This window comes from Alligator sinensis, unplaced genomic scaffold (genome assembly GCF_000455745.1).
Source record: "Alligator sinensis unplaced genomic scaffold, ASM45574v1 scaffold194_1, whole genome shotgun sequence".
Taxonomy (NCBI): domain Eukaryota; kingdom Metazoa; phylum Chordata; order Crocodylia; family Alligatoridae; genus Alligator; species Alligator sinensis.
The window spans coordinates 1,974,749-1,993,969 of record NW_005841945.1 but is presented as its reverse complement, the minus strand read 5'-3'; the positions used below and the strand labels follow the sequence as shown (position 1 = coordinate 1,993,969).

At 41.2% G+C, this 19,221-nt stretch overlaps 1 protein-coding gene across 1 annotated transcript in view; it reads left to right on the top strand.

Annotated features, from left to right (window-relative positions):
* GRID2 (glutamate ionotropic receptor delta type subunit 2) overlaps positions 1–19,221 on the top strand; it is a 1,378,694-nt gene that overhangs the window by 291,103 nt on the left and 1,068,370 nt on the right. Inside the window, exon 2 of the mRNA XM_025199482.1 lies at positions 14,633–14,788. Coding sequence (XP_025055267.1) covers positions 14,633–14,788 — 156 coding nt within the window. The remainder of the gene's footprint in view (positions 1–14,632; positions 14,789–19,221) is intronic.

The window sequence follows — 19,221 nt, the reverse complement described above, 5'->3', positions numbered from 1 at the left end:
GCCGCAGGGCCCACATTGGCCCCCAGAGGGGCCACATGCCCCCCGCATGGCCCACAGTTCATCCACAGCAGCAGCAGCCATTGGGGTCCTTGGGGCCTCCTGACACAGCCCCCTCCCCCCCGCCATGTGGCACGGGGCAGCGCAGCTCAGTCCCGTCTGCCTGGCACCCAATGCTGCCTGTGCCATATTGTGTGAGCCTGGCCTGGCTTGGCACAGTGCCATGTGCCTTTGGGCTACTCCAGACTTCTCAGGCTGTCACCTGAGGCCCTGCACAACTCCTGGGGATTGCCTGTCATGCCAAGCCAGTTGCGTGCATGTAGGAGCCAGACAGGTGTGACAGGCAGTCCCCACGAGTAGCGCAGGGTCCCAGGTGACGGGCTGAGTGGCTTGAAGCTTCCCACAGGCACGCAGCACTGTACCAAACTGGGCCCATGCAATATGGCACAGGTAGCACCTGGTGCCAGGGGGCCAGGGCTGAGTCATGCTGCCTTGCTGTGTGCTTGTGTGTGGCGAGGGGAGGGGCGGGTTGTGGCAGGCAGCCCCTAGCACACCAGTGATCGCTGCTGGCTGTGGTCTTGGGTGGGGGAAATGGAACTGAACCAGCTTGATTCAACACAGAGGCTCCTTTCTCCCCACCTCATCTTGACAGCTGTAGCCATGAGCTGCAGTGCAATGCTGCCCAGCCCAGCTTTTTGCTGTGTGGAGAACTGGGGTGGGGGGAGGTAATAGGAGTCCTTCTGCCACACAGACTGGACCCATCCCTGGCCCAGCCCTGCCTCAGCCTCCCCCACTCCCCAAGACCCCAGCCAAGAAGGTGTAGAAGGGGGCCCCTCAGAGTTAGAGGGCCCCCCCTTCTCCTCAGCCCCATCTACTGGTGTGGCAAAAAGCTGGGCTGGGCAACCTCATGCTGCAGGTCCTAGCTGCAGCTATCAAGAGGCTGGACCAGGATGAGGGGAAAAGATCCCCCTGCTGTGTGGACCTCCCTAGCCTCCCTGAGACCCCAACCAACAAGGTGTGGCCTCCCTCCACCCCCTACCCAAGCCTCTATACAATGCCATCCATAACCTGCAGCACAGGGGTGCCTGGCCCAACTTTTTGTTCCACTGAGAACTGAAGCTGGGGGTGGAAATGATGCCTTTCTGCCATGCGAACCTGGCACCTACCAAGGCCTGAGCTAGCAAGCTTGGTGGAGAATCTGCCCGGGAGAGAGGCTCAGAGCCTTTTCTGTCTCTTTTCTGTGACAACTCAAGGGCAGGGCTGGGTCGGTGCTTGCCCAGAGCAGAGGAGCACCCACACAAAGCTAGCAAGCTGTCTGGTGAGGGGCCCCGGGATGGTGGCAGAATGTGACCCATATTGAAGCATAATGGATGTAGTGCAGATGTTCAAAAAAGCACTATAACCTAAAACACTTTAGTCTAAAACCATATCCATTAAGGGTTAACTTGAAGCGGGATCTGTTATTTTTAAAATGCTTTAAGTGCTGTGAACACCTGTTCTGTTATGGCTTAAAAGCGCTTTCTACGTGCTTAATGGGCTTTAAGTGTAACATCATACCTACCCTTTATAATGCCTGAATTCATGTTGCTTTTGTACTGTGAAGTGATCCAGTTCTCTCAGTGGGTATAAATAATGGGTGAAGAAGTATTATCATGGGCCAGCTTTTACTTTGTTTCTAAGCAAACCATTATTGCCCAGTTTAATATATTCCTTGCAGAAGCATTAATGATAATAAGTAAGTTTATTGTCATTACAGTAACTTTCAATATGGAACATTAATAACACCCACTAAACCAGCCATTTTTAACAGCTAGGCCTCAATTTGATAGTTATGAACATTACAGAAAAATGAAGAGCTTCTAATAATCATCAGGTAATTTGTTACATAATGAATGTGACTCTATTACTGTTGTTAATCACTGTTCAAATAAAGAAGTATCACTAGATAACTAATCAAAAAGTGTGCAGAACAGTACATAACATTTGCCTTTATGCCATGAAAGGTAAGCTGTATTGTAAATGTACAGTTTAAGGCTACTCCCCAAAACAGCCTCAAATATTCAGGGTAACCTTGGTATCGATAATCATCAGTACTGTAGTGCCAGTATCATTGGTGAATTGTAGGGACCAGGGTCTCTCTTGTTCTGCACTTTATTTAGTCCATTAAGAATGCTGCCAAATAAATGCCAGGATATATGGATTGCTGCTAGTTTGTTTTGAAGATAGTGTTTTGCGCACCCATTTTGTAGTCAGTTGTCACTTACAGAAGTAATTACACAGGTACTGGCTAATGGAAAAAAGAACTATTTTTTCTTACTTGTACTTTTAGTTAAGGTTGAAACTAATTGCCTTAGAAACTATGTAAATTGTATGTTGTTGTTAACATACTGTAGTTTATTTTGCCTCAAACCCATATGAGAACAATCCTATAAACAATTAATCCTTTCCTTCTCTTCTCTCCTAGAGCCCTGTATCAAAAAGAAAAAAGAAAGAGAGGCTAACAGATTACAGCTATTTTATTTTTATAATGAGCTCAGTAAAAGTGAACAGAAAAATATGACAAGTTGGATCTTTTCACTCTATCAAATGAAAAGTATAAAACAGAGGTCTAAAATTCAAGCTATTAGAAATACATGTCAATGTGACCTTTAAATAAATCAATGATACTTGGAAAGTGTTCATACTTCTGTACATGTGTAAACAAATAGAAGGATTATACTTTTATTATATGTTTCAAGTTTGCTGTCTCCAAATATGACCATAATTCCCACTGATGCTAACGTGTTTCCACAATACAGCAATAGATTTAAAGGGATATAACCCATTTGTGACTCATAGCATTCAAAATGGAAAAAATAAGTGATAACATATAATAGTGAAGAGCTCTGCAGATTTTTAACACCTACAGTGACCAATAAAGTGTCCCAAAAAATCTCTAAACTTACAAAAGTTTATAATGAAAGAAGGCAAAGATATTTCCTTTCTGTATGAAAACAGCATCCTCTCATGTTCAGATTTATGTTTTTTGGCACTAGAAATTTAATCCTTTATTTCTTTATAATTAATGAGTTTGACATACAGTACCTGCAGCATCAGCGCTCAGTGTATGTAAATCTATTCAGGAAAGCCTCTAATGTAGCAAGCTGAGTCTTTATTTTCTTTGTCAGCCTGTCAAGCCACCTTCATACTGCTAAGATAGAATAGCAAACTCTAGAACAAAATGTAATAGAGTGGAACACCCTTCTGTAGTCAAATCATTTATAACAAATAACAAACTTTACAAACAAGCATGGGCATGTGGCTGTTTTACTCTGATATTGGGGCATTCAAAAAACAAAACAAAGCTTTGCTTCACTAGCAGAATGCAGAAACCTTATTGTGGTCAGATGAAAACAGAATATTTTTTTACTTTAATTTTTTTACAAGTAGAGTTTGTCTGTAGCTTTTTCACACACTGGAAAGCCTGTAATATTTCTCCTTCACCTTTTTATCTTTTTGAAACACTTTAAAGGAGACTGGACAAAAACATGGGGAGCTACATGGTGCGGGACAATTCTTTTACTTAAAAATATAGATTAGATGACTTGACATAATAGGCAATTTGCATGCTGTTAGAAACATGGAATCCACTCAAATGGGTGAGGTACCAGGTTTAATGAGAACAGATTTGTATCCTATGGCTTAATATAGATACAATGGTTTTCAAATTGGACAGAAGTGATTTGTAAGAGCAAGTGAAAGCCTTTTAAGTCCATAGTTCAACAAGGTCCCTAAATTCAACAAAGTGCTTAAATCCACTAGTGAATCTGGCCCTAGATGCAGGAACATGGTAGCAAACTGTTCCATTAGTTCCATTCTTCATTCCAGCTCTTTAAATTTCCATTTAATTAAGTGCATAGGACCAAACTAATTCCCTAAATACTGGTAACAATTCATTTGCGTAAATCCAGCAGATTGTAGGATAAAGCTGCTGAGATTCATCACAGAGAAGAGGAGGATGCCTTCTCTGGAAAAGAATCCTTTTTTTTAACATAAAAGCCTACTATAATCTGATTAGGCACAGACTGTATTTACTTATCCTGCAATTTTCTCTTTAGCTAGTAAAATTAGAAATGAATGGTATTTGGTGCCCTTCTTTGTACCTCTTCTAATTGCACTGCATCCTTTTTGAGATGTGAAGACCACAATCACACACATTATTTCATACTATGGTATAATGATGTTTTCTATTTTTGTTTAAAATTTTCTTTTAAAATTCCATAATTTTATTGGCTTTTTTTGGTTGCCACTGTAAATTAAGCTAACATTTTCATAAATTTACCTACAATGATTCCCATGTATGTTTCCTGAGTCCTATCAGTTAGATGCTGTCATGGTTGCCAACTTGCAGATCTGGCTTGTGTATTTGACCCAGAGGAACAGCAGGACATCTGGCATTCCTTGGCTCCCTATCCATTTCATTTTGTACAAGGTTTTCCTCACTGCTTTCTCCCATCTGCTGTCCCAGAAGAAGGGATTTTTAAACAAAAATGGAAAACAACATAATGCCATTTTATATATTCATGGGACACCCACATCTGGAATAATGTATTCGGTTGTTGTCTCCACATCTCAAACAGGATGTAGTGGAATTAAAAGAGGTACAGAGAAGGGCAACAGATGATCAGATGTATGGAGCAGTTTCCATACCAGGAAAGACTAGAATGGCTAGGGCTCTTCACTTTGGAAAGGAAGAGGCTGAGGGAAGAATATGATAGACGTCTATAAAGTCAAGAAATGTCTACATAAAGCAAAAAGAGAAGTGTTATTCAAAAGTTCCAGATTACAAGAAGGAGGAGGCAGGTTTAAAATAAAGAAGATGAAGTGCTTGTTTGTTTGTTTGTTTGTTTGTTTTTTTACACACTGAGTGCATCTGCACATGAGCAATACATTTTGTAGCAGCTCAAGCCAGAGTCAGCTGCTCCTGGCTGTAGGATCTAGGTGTGTGCCCAAGACAGCAACAGTTTGAGCTGGAGCAGAGCAGCCCCAGGCTGGCAGCGGCGCGCCGGGGGTGGGAGGGGGGTGTGAGGGGGGGGGGGGCGGGCAGCCCCAGGCTCTGGGTAGCTGCATTGGGCAGTGTTGGAGTTGGTTTGGGCATGAGGGTACTAAAGTGCAGAGCTGTGCAGCAGGCAGCCCCCACACTTTAGCATCCGTGTGCCCCCGCCAGCCCCTGTCACAGTCTACATGTGTGTTTCATCCCACTTAACTACTACTCTGTAAGACAGTATTTTCCCCGACAGTACCATCTTATGGCAGAATTAATTAATTTAGTGTACCCTATTACTAGCGCATGTGTAGACGGTGATGCTTTACTGCAGAGCTAATTAATCAACTCTGCAGTAAAGTGCATGTGTAGATGCACCCAGTGGGCACATCCAGACAAACGAATGTCAAAAATCCTGCTTACAAAAAAACCCACCTGTGCCTAAGAAAAGCAGGGTGACACATGTAGTGGCAGGGTGTGCTGCTCGAAACTGGAGCTTGGCTAGCCATGCTCCAGCTGCCAGCCAGACTCCCTGCTGCTGGATCACCATGGCTGCAGCCCTCAGAGGCCCCCAAGGACCATAGGTAAAGCTGCTGGAGCCAGCCCAGGTGTTGGCCCCAGCCTCCCCTACCCCACCTGGGCAATGTGCTGTATGCCAGAGCATGTGTATACAGGCATTTCCCAGGGATAAGTAGGAGTAGTACGTACTGTAAGGACATATTGCGATTGTGTGGACACACCCTGTGTGTAACAAACTGATGGAACTCAGTGACACAGACAAATAGTATAACCAGGTTCAAAAAGAGGTTGGAGGTTCATGGAATACAGGTCCATTGTGAGCTATTAAATAGAACAGCCAGGGAGGTATTTTTCAGCCTCCCTAAACTAACAACAGTTAATGCCAGGTATGATAGAAATTACTCTAGACATGCCTTCTTTATATACTCTCTTTCTAAAGTATCTACTACTTAGTATTGTCAGAGAGAAGCTTCTGAGCTAAGTAGATCATTGGCCTGATTCAGTATGGCACTTCTTATGTTCAAATAATCTACCCAGATTTTTGTTTAGTAGTCTCTTGCAAAGATCATGGCTTTAAAAAAACAAACAAGTTGACATCCTCCATGGATCATACATTAGATTAAGGTTGATTCCACACTTTGAACCATGTACCACTTTACAGCAGCTGTAAACACCTGGCTGAAAGCCAGCAGCCTCATCTTACTTTTCTTTTTTACCTTTCCTGGGGAACTAGGAAGTTTCCAAGGGAAACTATCTTTTGTATCACTAGAAAGAATGGTCTATTTGGCTCTGCCATGTACAGAGAACTCAGTGGAGGAAACTCACTTTAGTGCTCATTGTAGTCTTGAATCTCCGTTAGGGCAAATGTCAGCGATGGTGATGCAGTGGCCATGACCTCCCTACAGTGACATCCTCAGTGGGGCTCTATATTTAGGAATTCAGCAGTGCTCTCCTCCCTGGTCACCACCCCTGAATTCCTGGCCCCTCCAGGAGGTCTACAGGTACCTTTGACACTGCTGCATTAAGCCATTGGCTATGTGATATTATGCATGTCTTAATACAGTCAAAATCACACACACACACACACACACACACACACACACACATGCTGCATGTAACAGATGTTTACTATTGCAGTCATTGAATATCACCTCCCCAACCTCATGAAACCCCACAGTAGGTAAATGGCTCTTATCTTTATTTAACAGATGGGAAAAACCATGGCCCTTGGTAACTTGTCCATAGTTGTGTGCTAGTTCCTAGGAAGTTTGAGATAATGCCAGCAATTAGAACTCAGAACTCCTGACATTTAATTCTGAGTGTTAGCAAAAAGATCATCCTTCTTCTAGCTTCTAGCATTCTCATTTAGGATAATAATGTAAGATCAGCAGTTGAGAATGCACAGTATAATTGGATTCAGACACTGGAACAAACTAAACAATGTCAGTGGGGACAAAAAGCAATCATATAAGGAGTGTTTGTTAGTACATTAAATGGTTGATGCTTTCTTTTTTTTTTAAAAAAAGCCATTTTGTGATCCAATATAAGAGTAAATACCTGGCCAGACTACACACTGCTTTTCTTCTACAGTTGCCAAATAATGAAGTGAGCATTTTCAAGTTTGTGTGCTGAAATTTAGGCTCCTACATCTGTATTTAGCAATGTGAGATTTGCTCTCTTCAAAATGAAATATAGCTTCTGAAGTCTAATTTTGGGCATGCTGGTTCAAATATTTTGTTGTAGGGGCATGTATGGGAGGGTGAGGTTGCTTGTGTCTACCCTGAGATGTGCTCCCATTTTAGTCAACAGGAGATCTGTCATTGTCTTTGACAAGAATGGGATCTAGTTTTGTATTAAGTTACTTTACTGATCTTTCACATTTCACCCTTGGATTAGAAAACTGGATATTTCTGTCCCATTTTTGTATTTCTTCAGATAGATTGTGTTCAAAGAGTCCGTACAGATACTGTTAACTCCAGATAATCTTTGGATCACATTTGTGTGTGTTTTGGGCAGTAGAACAAGCAGCCTTGAAAACTGAATCACGAAGGCCATGCAGGAAGGGCTATCTGATAAGTGAACTCATTGAATATGTATTTAATTCAGAATGTAGTTATGTAAGCTGAGACATTTTACCTGTTAAGTGAAAACATGATGGTTAAAAGAGAAGAATTTTCTATTTAACTACAGTATGTTATTGATGTGCTGAAGGTTTTAGAAAAAAGCCAGCAGAGAATTGAATTTGTGCTGTCCTCATCCAGATTGTGAAATAAAGCTGAAAGTAATGACATGCTAATAAAATAGGGAGGGAAAAACTGGCCTGAAGTAGTTGTTGCGTCGGCATGTTGGCTGCTGATGCAATTACAGGAATACTCTTTGACTCTAGTTAGATATGACATGTTTGGTGTGAGTCCATACTCGGGTAAGGTTAGCTGTGAAACAACTAACTCTAAGGCTAATACGTGAAGATTCTCTTTTCAATCTTGCACTATTTTCTTTTCATCATTTGTAGGTTGCAAGCATAAGAGTATTGATTGAAAAACATTTTTTACTCTAATCTCTTCTTTTTTTTCCTCAGTTGCTTACCACTGATTAAAGTAAAATTTCTTTGGAGCTGAAAATAGTCCAAGTTGATTTCAGTCTGAAGTCTAGTAGCACTACATTACTACAGCTGTTTTTGTAGCGCTGTCAGGAGAAATTAAGTAAAAGCACAGCTCCCACAGTAAATACAATTTTACACTGTGCTGCCTTTTTTTTGGATAAATGAATATAGCTGAAAATATTAACTCATGCTATGTTGTGATGTAGTTTTCAGGGTGGGAAAATAATGCTCAACTTGAATAAAAGTAGTTTAGTTTTGTGTTCAGACCTAATAATAAAAGGTATTGTCAATACTAAAATGTTTCCCCAAATCATGTAGATTTTGCCAAAACTCTGCTTTGGAGAAAAAAGGGAAGGAGGAAAAGTTCTTCAACATTTTTAGAACAATACATTACTAGTTTTCATATTGAAATAAATTTTCTCTAAGGAATCTCTATTTTGTATAGTATCTGATAAAATAATAAGTTGATGAAATGACATGTATGCATTTCCAAAGCAAAGAAAAGGTTTAATATATATTTTTAAAGATTCTTTTAGAAAATTTGAAATGTTCTAGTTTTATTCTGAATCAGACAAAAACAAATCTCAGAATCCATCACTAAATGGAGTTCTTGTCCACTGGGCTGCACTAGCTGGAATGAAAAAAACTCCCTTATTTTTCAGAGGCCAAAGGAGATGGGGCATTTTCTTTGGTGGATTACCTATTGGCTAAGTACAGACAGTCAAAAAGTCTGAGACTGAAGTAATTCGATCTTTGCAGGCTAGTCTAAACTACACAGATTAAATTGAAACAGAAGTGAACAGACATTTACCTTTGATACAGGAAATGTAGCCACCTGCCTATAGTGGCTCAGGCCAGAAGCCAGGAGGTGCTAGCTGTGTGTTCATTTCCTCTTCCTGCTGCCCCCAAGGTATCTGGGATTTGTAGTCCACAAGCCCAGCAGCAGGACTCTGCAGGATTGCTCATCACTTCTTCTTCCTGGTGCCTCTGGGATTTCTAGTCCACAGTTGCAGCCAGCAGTAAGTGTGAGTGGAGGAAGAAATGTTGAACCCTTCTCCCTGGCTCCAGACCCCAGCTGGAATTTGCTGGGGAGGCAATCCCCACCTGCGGACTGGGCTGCATCCCCATCTGGGCTTGCCCCCTCCACATCTTTGTCACCCAGCCCTCCCTGCTCCAGCTAGGGAATAGAGGGGTGGGCCAGCCCTGTTCTCTGGAGTAGACAGCCCAGCCCAGCCCATGGATGGAAAGCATTCTAGGGGACTGTGATTTAACTTGAACCAGGAAGGGCCTGGGGCAGAAGTTTTATAAGCTGGTTTGACCCAAGTCAGTTAAATATGATACTACATTCAACCAGGTTTATTTTACACCAGTTTCAACCATTTTGAAACTGGTTTATGTGCACTGAGCTTCTGTTCTGTTACAGGTTTAAACCAGTTTCTGATCACTTAAACTGATTTATGTACAATTTGTGTCCCTAGCCATTAAGTTTGAGGTGGAATGCTCATACTGCCAATTTCTAGGTGGGTGCAATTTTGTTGCAATTTTTTTTTTTACATTACACAGATAAAAAAACCCTCTGAGCATAAGTACTCATTTGTAAAAGACTTTAATTTAAAAGGTTGTGAATAGTCTGTAGAAAATTACTTTTAAAATGCATTACCAATACAGATATGCCTTTTGAAGCAACAGGTGCAAAGGCAGTGAACCTGTTGGAGTTGCCCTGTGCTTGGGAGAAGCAGTTTGTAGATGCTGCTCAGTTTATATATGCTTCATAAAGCCCAGCCAGTAAGTGTGCAAGTTAGGAGTGTGAAAGAAGTGGTAGGGAAATCTTAGAGATGTCTGTTATGTGAAAAAGGCAGACAGTTCTCAAAATGGAAGGTTCATCTGTTGAGACATTTAAGACTGAACTGAGCACAGCAAAGCACTGAAGTATACTCAGGGGAGCAATTCTGCATTGGCAGGTGGAAAGGCTAGATGACTTAAATCACTCTTGGTGATGCTTCATGCCTTGTAAACAATGGTTAACTTGCAGTATGCTGCATGGGTTATTTGGGAGGCAAAGGAAACTTTAAGATGACATTTCTAAGCTATGATTTGCAATGTTGGCTAGAATGTCCCTTCCCTTGGCCATATTTTGCAATTAGTTGAAGAGCTGCTACTGCTGCAGTGTAAGTATATATGCATGCATACACAGGCATATATATATTCCCTTTCAGTACAGCCTAATCCTGAAAAGAATTGTTTGCTGTCTAAAGGGATAAAAGATGACAAATTACTATAGTTTCCTTGCTTTTTTGTCATTTTTCATGCTAGGTTTAGTTGCATAATTGTACTTTAACTGTGTCACCACATAAGAAAGTAAACTACTTCTTAGATATGCTTATTATCACTGTTTGCTGGGCTGTGGCCTCATCTCCCTCACCAAAGCCCCAAAACAAAGCTACAGTGGCTGCATAGGCCTGAATCATTTGTTTCCAAATTCTGACCGTCACAGGGCACTGAAGTGCCCTGCTCCTAAGGAGGGGAAACTGCCAGGGAAAGTGCTTTAGCAGGGAATTAGGAGCCCAGCTGTGGGTTGCCGGGGCAACCAGGAGGTCAGCTGACTGTAAGGGGCAGGGCCTGGCCCTTATAAACTCTAGGAGCTGAGGCTAGAGGTAGTTTGCTGCCAGCAGTCCAGGAGGAAGGAGCTCTCTGTTGCAGAAGAGAAGAGACGTCTGAGCAGCACATAACACTGCTGTGGGATGAAGAATCCCGGTAGGCTAAAGGGTGATTATAGCTGGGTGGCTTATGTTTAAGTTATAGCTAAGAGGCCTGAGTTTGTGTTGCTATTTGTTACACCGGTGGTTTGGGTGAGGCTATTAGGGGTTGGAAGAGGCCTCATAGGGGACTCACAGTGGTGTGGGGACCCCAGTGCCAGTGAGGATGCAGCATTCAGGGTGCACAGACCCCAGCCCCAGGGAGGGGCAGTTGAGAAGCTCCAGAGAAGGGGGCATTGCTGAGAAGCCCCAGTGCAGGGGTGGTGAGCCCCAGAGAAGGGGCGGCTTTACTGAGAGGAGCCCCAGAGAAGGGCATGGAAAGAGAGAGAGACAAGGCTGTCGAGAGCCCGAGTGCCAGAGAGGGAGTGGAGACGGAGAGAGAGACTGAACAACGCCTATTCCAGCTGCAAGGCTTGGGGCGTGGTAAAAGGGGTGGCTGGAGCCATGCATAGCTCATAAGGCTAGGGTGCCCCAAAGCACCCATTTGCAGGTCAGGACCCATGAGGGTTCCGGGAGTCCATGGGGCCAGAAGTTACAGTGAACCGTGTCCAAGAAGATGCAAGGCAGCCTCCCTAATATATACTGAAACATCAAAGACATGGCGGGCGAGAATCTGAGGGTGCCCTTGCCCCAACTTGGCACAGGAAGGGGGCCTTGAGGAGATCACGGTCCTCTTGTAGGACCCTGCCTGTGACACTGACAAAATAACTGTTCTCAGAATAGTTCATCCTAAAACATCTTTCACTCCTTTAAATTGTACACTTATGCCAAAATGGTGTCTTTGCCTTCATGTGTGTATGGAAAACACAGAGTTCATAGGGTCTTTCATACCACTGGTGTTCTAGTATCTATGCAGTTAAGCTGTGTTTAAAAAAAAAAAAAAAAGTAAAATTAAAAAAAAAAATGCAACAGATCTATTGTAACATAATAAATTATTAGGGGAAGAAACTCAGAGGCAAAGGGGAAAATAGAAACTTTCAGCTAAGCTTTCCTGAAAGCTGATGAGTGAATGAGGGAGAGAGAAAAAACAGCTGTTCCAGATGGCAGCCACTTCATAAGGGGAAAAGGCTGGGATCAAAGTGGTCTGATAATGTGAAGAGGTAATACTAGTGCTAAATGAGTCTTGTTGGCAGGGGCATGGGTGTAGGATTTAGTTGGACTACATGGTTCTTTAAGCTGATGTGGAACCTTTTCTTCACCTCTTCTTTGCTTATGGAAATTCACCTTAAGCAAGTAGTAACCAAAATGTCCTCTTACCTTGGACTAATTGGCATTAGTTAGACCTACATTTGCCTTTAGCAGAGATCAAAGATTGAATAAAGCTGAAGACCAAAGAGCTTTCTAGCTAAGAGAAGGCTTCCTTGAGTCAGGTTTTAAGCATCTGTTTTTCCTGTTCGATTTGTTGATTGGAAATGTATATTTTAACATTTCAAACTCTGCATAGCCACACAGCACTGGTCTCTCAACAATTTACTATTATTAGTTTTATGGACTATGGCATTGTGATTTAAGCCTGTTCTTCTTAATCCACTTTCTCTTATATGAAAGAGCATGCAAATGATGGGTAACATGCAAAATTGCACCCAGACTACACAGTACAGTATGAAAACAAAGGCTGAATTACTTACATTAATCTCATAGAGGATGCTTTGTTAAAAATACCCACCTAAAATGGGTATGGAATCATTAAAATTAATGCAAGAGTCGTTATCTTTTGGAGTTTGATTGTTCTGTGTTTTTGATGCTCTGCTTGAATGTTGTGGGTAAAGTCAGAACCCAGTACTCATTTTCTTCCAGGTTGATAAAGGAAGCAATTTTTTCTTAAGTGACTTTATTTTAATTAAATAATTAAGTCAAGGTTCAGTGAACTAAAGTCAGTGGATTGGATTGGATATGGCCCATGGACATGTGGCATTTGGTGCTGGGGACTTGCGCAGTTTCTCCCCACTACAATACAGTAGTGGGAGCTTTACCTGTGCTGTGGTGGGGTGAAGCAGGGGTATTAGTGGTGGATGGGTCCTAGAACCCATCCTCCTTTGATCCAAGTTAAGTCATTCTGTCCCATGGCTTGAAGTTTACTAGTTACACCAGGCTTAGTCTCATTTCATTTGACCTTTTTTGTCACTTAATAGTAGGTAAAACTGACATTCTGACCAGTTATGGTTATTAAATATATTCAATGACTTTTTTTTTTTTTTTTTTGTAATGGTATTTAGTCTCCATTTCTTGGCTAAATTTCAGGTTGGGTAACTTTATATTCTGCCTACCCAGATTTCCATGGTGTTTTTAGTTTGCTTTAGTAGTGTTTGTAGCTTTCTGTCCCAAGTTACAGTCTACTATTGCTACAAATTATGAAACAGTAGCTGGGTTCTATGCTCCATTCTTCTAAAATGAGGTGACTGGCTCTGTGGAAGCAGAGACACCAGTGGATTTTAGCAAGGTTTTTGATCTGGCCACCCACAATATTCTCCCAGGCAAGCTAAGGAAGTATTGCCTGGATGAATGGACTTTAGGGTGGATAGAAAACTGGCTGGAGCATTGCACTCAGAGTTGTAATCAATGGCTCCATATCTAGTTGGTAGCTGGTATCAATTAAAGTGCCCCGGGGCTGGTTCTGGGGCCAGTTTTGCTCAATATCTTCATCAACAACCTGAAAGATGGCATAGAGTGCACCCTCAGCATGTTTACAGAGGACACCAAGCTGTGGGGAGTAGTAGATATGCTGGAGGGTAGGGCTAGGATTCAGTGACCTAGACTAATTGGAGGATTGGGCCAAATGAAATCTCATGAGGTTCAACAAAGACTAGTACAAAGTCCTGCACTTAGGATGGAATAATCCCATGCACCAGTACAGGCGGGGGGGCTGACTGGCTGGGCAGCAGCTTTGCAGAAAAGGACCTGGGGGTTACAGTGGACAACAAGCTGAATATGACCCAGCCGTGTTCCCTTGTTGCCAAGAAGGCTAATGGCATACTGGGCTGCATTGGTAGGTATGTTGCCAGTAGGTCAAGGGAAGTGATGATTTCCCTCTATACAGAACTAGTAAGACCACATCTGTAGTACTGTGTTCAGTTGTGGACCCCCCACTACAGAAAGGATATGGACAAATTGGGGAGAGTCCGGTGGAGGGCAACAAAAATGTTGAGGGGGCTGGAGGACATGACTTATGAGGAAGGCTGTGAGAACTGGACTTATTTAGTCTACAGAAGAGGAGACTGAGAGGGGATTTAACAGCAGCTTTCAACTACCTGAAGGAGGGCTCCAAAGAGGATGGAGCTAGACTTTTCTCAGGGGTAGCAGATGACAGAACAAGGGGCAATGGTCTCAAGCTGCAGCAAGGGAAGTTTAGGTTACCTATTAGGAAGAACTTTCTCACTAGGAGGCTTGTAAAACACTGGAACAGGTTACCCAAAGAGGTGGTGGAAACTCCATCCTTGGAGGTTTTCAAAACCCAGCTAGACAGAGCTTTGGTTGGGATGATCTAGTTAGGGTTGGTCCTGTTTTGAGCAAGGTGTTGGGCTAGATGATGTCCTGAGGTCCCTACCAATCCTAACTTTCTAAAAAGTTGATGGTGGAGTAAAATTGATGGTGGGAGTAGGAGGGTGGGTCAGCAGCTATTAAGCATTGGGTGGAGAAATGAGAATAATTATATTTTAAAATATGTTAAGCAGTTGGGGCATTAAGGTACTATATAGTGCTTGTTACAGATGGGATTTTTTTTTTTTTTCTCCCCAGGAGCAATTTTTGATGAATCTGCCAAAAAGGATGAAGAGGTGTTTCGTATGGCTGTTGCTGACCTCAATCAGAATGATGAAATCTTACAAACTGAGAAAATCACATGTTCTGTGACGTTTGTGGATGGCAACAACCCATTCCAGGCAGTTCAAGAAGGTAGGAGGTTAAAACTTATCTCATTTATCTGGTTTTCTTTCCATAGCAACACCCAATTTTATATACAGAGCACCTTAATGACTTAAGCACATGAACTCTCTGTCTTTATGCAAAATGTATTCAGTATGTATAATTAGTGTAGTGGGTTATTTTTTAAAAGTGAAGTTACGTTGCATGGAGATCTAATGTGCTTAATTTTGGAGCATAAATCTTGAGTTCGGTCATGTTTATTAAGAAGGACCTTGAGCAAAGGTAGAGAGAAGTCTGGCATAGTTGTTCTGAATACCTTCTGTTAGAATGTGTGGATATTTTCAGATTACTGACAAGCAGAATCTCCTTTCATGACCTCTTAATATGGCTCAATGACTTCATTAAGCTGAAATACCAGCACAAGCTCAGTGGCAAAAACATATGTCAAGTTTTGAGGATAACCTCTTGAGGTGCTACAGACCTGATTTTAAGGTTACCTACTTTTATATTAGGATTTGAAAATAACCTTGCAGTCCAGAAAATTACCTGTGTCAAGTATAATTCTCTAGTCCCACCATACGTTATCATTCCCAAATACTCTATACAAAAGATGGTTATATTTCTAGTGGGATAAGGTAGTACCAGTAGGGTGATAACAGAACACAATATTTTATCTTTTTTTGAGCTGGATTAAGAAGTCACTGCTATAACTATGTGGCCTAAAAACACAGTTGTGTGAGGATATTGAAACTATGTATTTCTATTTCATGAGCATCTTAGTACTTTCTTCTTTCAGAGGAAGAAATGATATGTAGGGTATAACCATAGGACATATGGTTATCGCAGAAAGACACTTAATTATATCATAACAACATAGTTTGTTTTAATAAATCCATACTCACTACAAGCTACATGTTTATATTACTCAGGATTCTTAGGTGAAGTCACTTTGATTGTTTAAATAAAGAGTTTTAAATGACACAACTTGCAGTTTGTTTTACAAAACAGCAAATCTTTTATATGTTGGCTTTCTTAATTCTAGTTATTTGCTGTGTAGAAACAGACCAGTTTACTTCCACTATGTATAGTAGCTAGTTCAGTTGTTAACACTTAATCCACAATTGGGCTTGCTTGTTACAAAGTTAGTGGTAGAACTTGCATTGGCTTCAATGGAAGCCAATGCAAGTTCTACCACTAACTTTGTAACAAGCAACCTATGGTTAAACCAAAATTAGTAACAAGTTACAAATATTTTAGTGAGGCTCTTTGCCCCCAAGTCATTGAGCACTCTGTGAAAATATATGATCAGATCATGCATAAAAAACAGTATTAAGTAATATGTTTTGAGCAATGCTGGATTACAGAGTGACCTATTTTGTGAACAGTGTGGATTAAGAAAACCTGAAATTAAACTGACACTGAGGTACATTGAGGTATTGGGAATGGATGTGTTTAAGATTTTAGAGATGAGGAGGAGGGGAAAAACCTTCTAGGTTGCTTTTGTGCTTGCATTGTTAGCATGTCAGCTGTACTGTAATCGCTTAATGGTGGATCATACTATTTGCTGATGACATACCTGACAACAAAACGCTATTAATCAAAGCATCAGGGCACAGAGAGATTTTTATGGAGCTTGTGTTTTTTTGTTTGTTTGTTTGTTTGTTTGTTTTCTTTTAAACTGTATGGTTGTTTAGGATCAGGATACATTTATTTTATATTTTTAAGGAATGTGTGAACATCTAGAAAAGTGAATGTGCTGAAAGTAACATTTAATGACTTCGTGGTTTTGATTTTGGATCGCTGGCCTTTTTATACAAAAATTCCATTTCCCCCCCCCCCCCCCCCCCCCCCCCCCCCCCCCAACCCACACTCAACAAACAGCCCACTCATTAAGAAAATGTCTCTAAATTTGGGAGTAGATTGTGACAGAAGTGAACTGCAGGGTGAAATATACTTTAACTTCTCATGTGGGAGGAAAAGGCCTGCTGGCATATTAAGGAGGTTCTGAAGTTCAATAAAATATTTGCTAAGACGAAACTCGGTTCCTGCAAATCTGTGATGGAAAGCAATCAAATTGCAGGGTACAGTCTTTGTAACATAGCAACGTTTTTCTGTACCAGTGTGATTTTTGTCCAAAAAAAAAAAAGCAACTCAGAAACAAAAATAGTTATTTTTATTCTTACTGGCTTGTCTTTGTTATCAATAGTAATACAGATCCTTTTGAGCTGACATTCTAGGAATTTTTTGTAACTTGAGGCTAAATCCCATTTAACAATTAATGTATCCCATGCAGGATGTACCTACTCTGCACTTGCTTACTCTGCACTTAATTCCTCTGCCTTTCCCTTTCCCCAGGAGAAGTTGTGAAGGTAGCCACATAAATTATATTGATATCATATTAATACCCACATGGAAAAAATGTGTCAAGCCAAAATGTTGCGTTAAATCTGTACTTCTGCTCTAAAATCAAGGTGGAACTGTGAAACCTAACTAGTTCAGAATGAATGGGCTTAGTCTTCCTCTCTCATTTAGTCTTTTTTCTTTTTTTCCAGTGAGACCCCATTTTGGTCAGTAGGTGCCAGGGATACAAGTCTAGTATAGTAGGATAGCGATTTGGGGATCCTTTTTTCTGGTTTCAAGCAAAACCCCAAATTTAAAGTCATTGTTGACTAAAATGCTTGAAGTTTGCATGGTTTTAGTTCATGAGAAGATTTCTCATGCTTTTTATGTGAGTCAGACCATTAAAATAAGGTTTGCATCCTCTGTTTTCATGTTCTTTATTGCCCTATACGTTTATAATATTAATATGCCCAAAAATGTAACCTTATATTGGAATGCTTTTGGTCAAAATATGGCCTGACCTCACTGAACAGTAAAACTTGTTCTAGGGCTTAAGCCTGCAATAAAGCAAAATCATATACTACTGGCAAATGTCTTTTAGATTTTTATGATCCACTGAAAGAAAGCATGTAATATTTCTAACTTCCGTTTCATTTTTATCAGGGAAAATTAATATATCATTCATAATGAACACATCAGCTCTAAGATATTTTATAGGTCAAGCTAATTTATTTCATAGATTTTTACCTTTGTACTTACCACAGCAGCCATCCCTCTGAATCTACTTCTATAAATTAGTATAGTACCCTGAGACTTCTTCTGTTTCTATCTTGGGGCATCTTATTAACAGTCCTGATTGGGGCTATGAGATTGAATTGCACAGCTGAGAGATTTTTATCCCAGATGAATTGTGAATGTGATGTCCTGTAATGCCAATAGGAATGCCTTCAGAAACTATATACTTTATGACGGAGCACTGAAATAAGAAGTGAAACTTATTTATTAAAATCAAGGAATGTTTTCTCTATCGGCCTAAGCACTAATAAAGAGTCCCAGTGCTGAAAATGGGTCACCTCATTGAAAGCAGTCCTGCGGTGTGATTCTGCGTCTGTATATGGAATGATGAGGTTATAATTGCTTATTTAAACTGAACCTTGACTGGTTAAACATCTGTAAGCAAAGCATAATAATGTTTATGCTCTATATATGAACAAACATAATGTCAGTGCATTGTTTTTCTCTATTTATAGAAACAATTCACAATATCTTTTACAGATGGTAGTGAACCAAGATGATCAGATTTTTTTGTTTGCGCTGTGTGTGAGGTGGGGAGCTGGGAAGTGTGTAGGGGGGGGAGGGGGAATGAAAGAAACAATGCAAGAGTGCCTCCAGTTTTTATAATGGAAACATCACATTTTAAGCATTTTTCAGTACAGAGAATTAAAACATCAGATCCATGGTAACATAAATAGGACTCTCCTCCTGTGAAATATCTCTTCCTGGTGGCATTGCTTTGTTGTATACCTAGAAGAAATGGGCTGAAAATTTCAAAGGAGTGGAGTTCTAAGTACACTGAAATGCTATTTTTTAAACAGACAGTCTTCTGAAATGTTTTGTTTAAATTTTTCTCCATTCGACATGCATTCAACGAAGAAATAAATGAGTTTACCCTTTTGCCTCTCACAGACTCTTCATTGTGGGTGTATCTACTCATGCAATTAATGCAAAGCAATAAACTCCAGAACAATATAACCCCAGAATTTATTGCTGTTTGCACATGTGCCGGGATTGCAGCACACTGAGCTGGGTCAGAGCAGCCCCGGCTGGCAGGGGGCCCTGGGGGTCTGCCTGCCAGCCTGGGACTGTAACCCTCTGGCTCAATGTGTTGTGGAGGGGCTGGCTGGGGCATGAGGGTGCCTCATCATGGTGCTAGCAGGTAGGCAGGCAGCCGCTGCAGTGAAGCACCCTGATGCCCCAGCCAGCTGGGGCAGAGTCTACATGTGTGCTGCTGTGGAGCTTGTGTTTTTACTATCCTGCCACGGAATAAATTAGTTCATTTCAGCCTAGTAGGGGAGCACACGTAGACACTAAGATGTTTACCGCACAGCTCATTGATCTGCCCA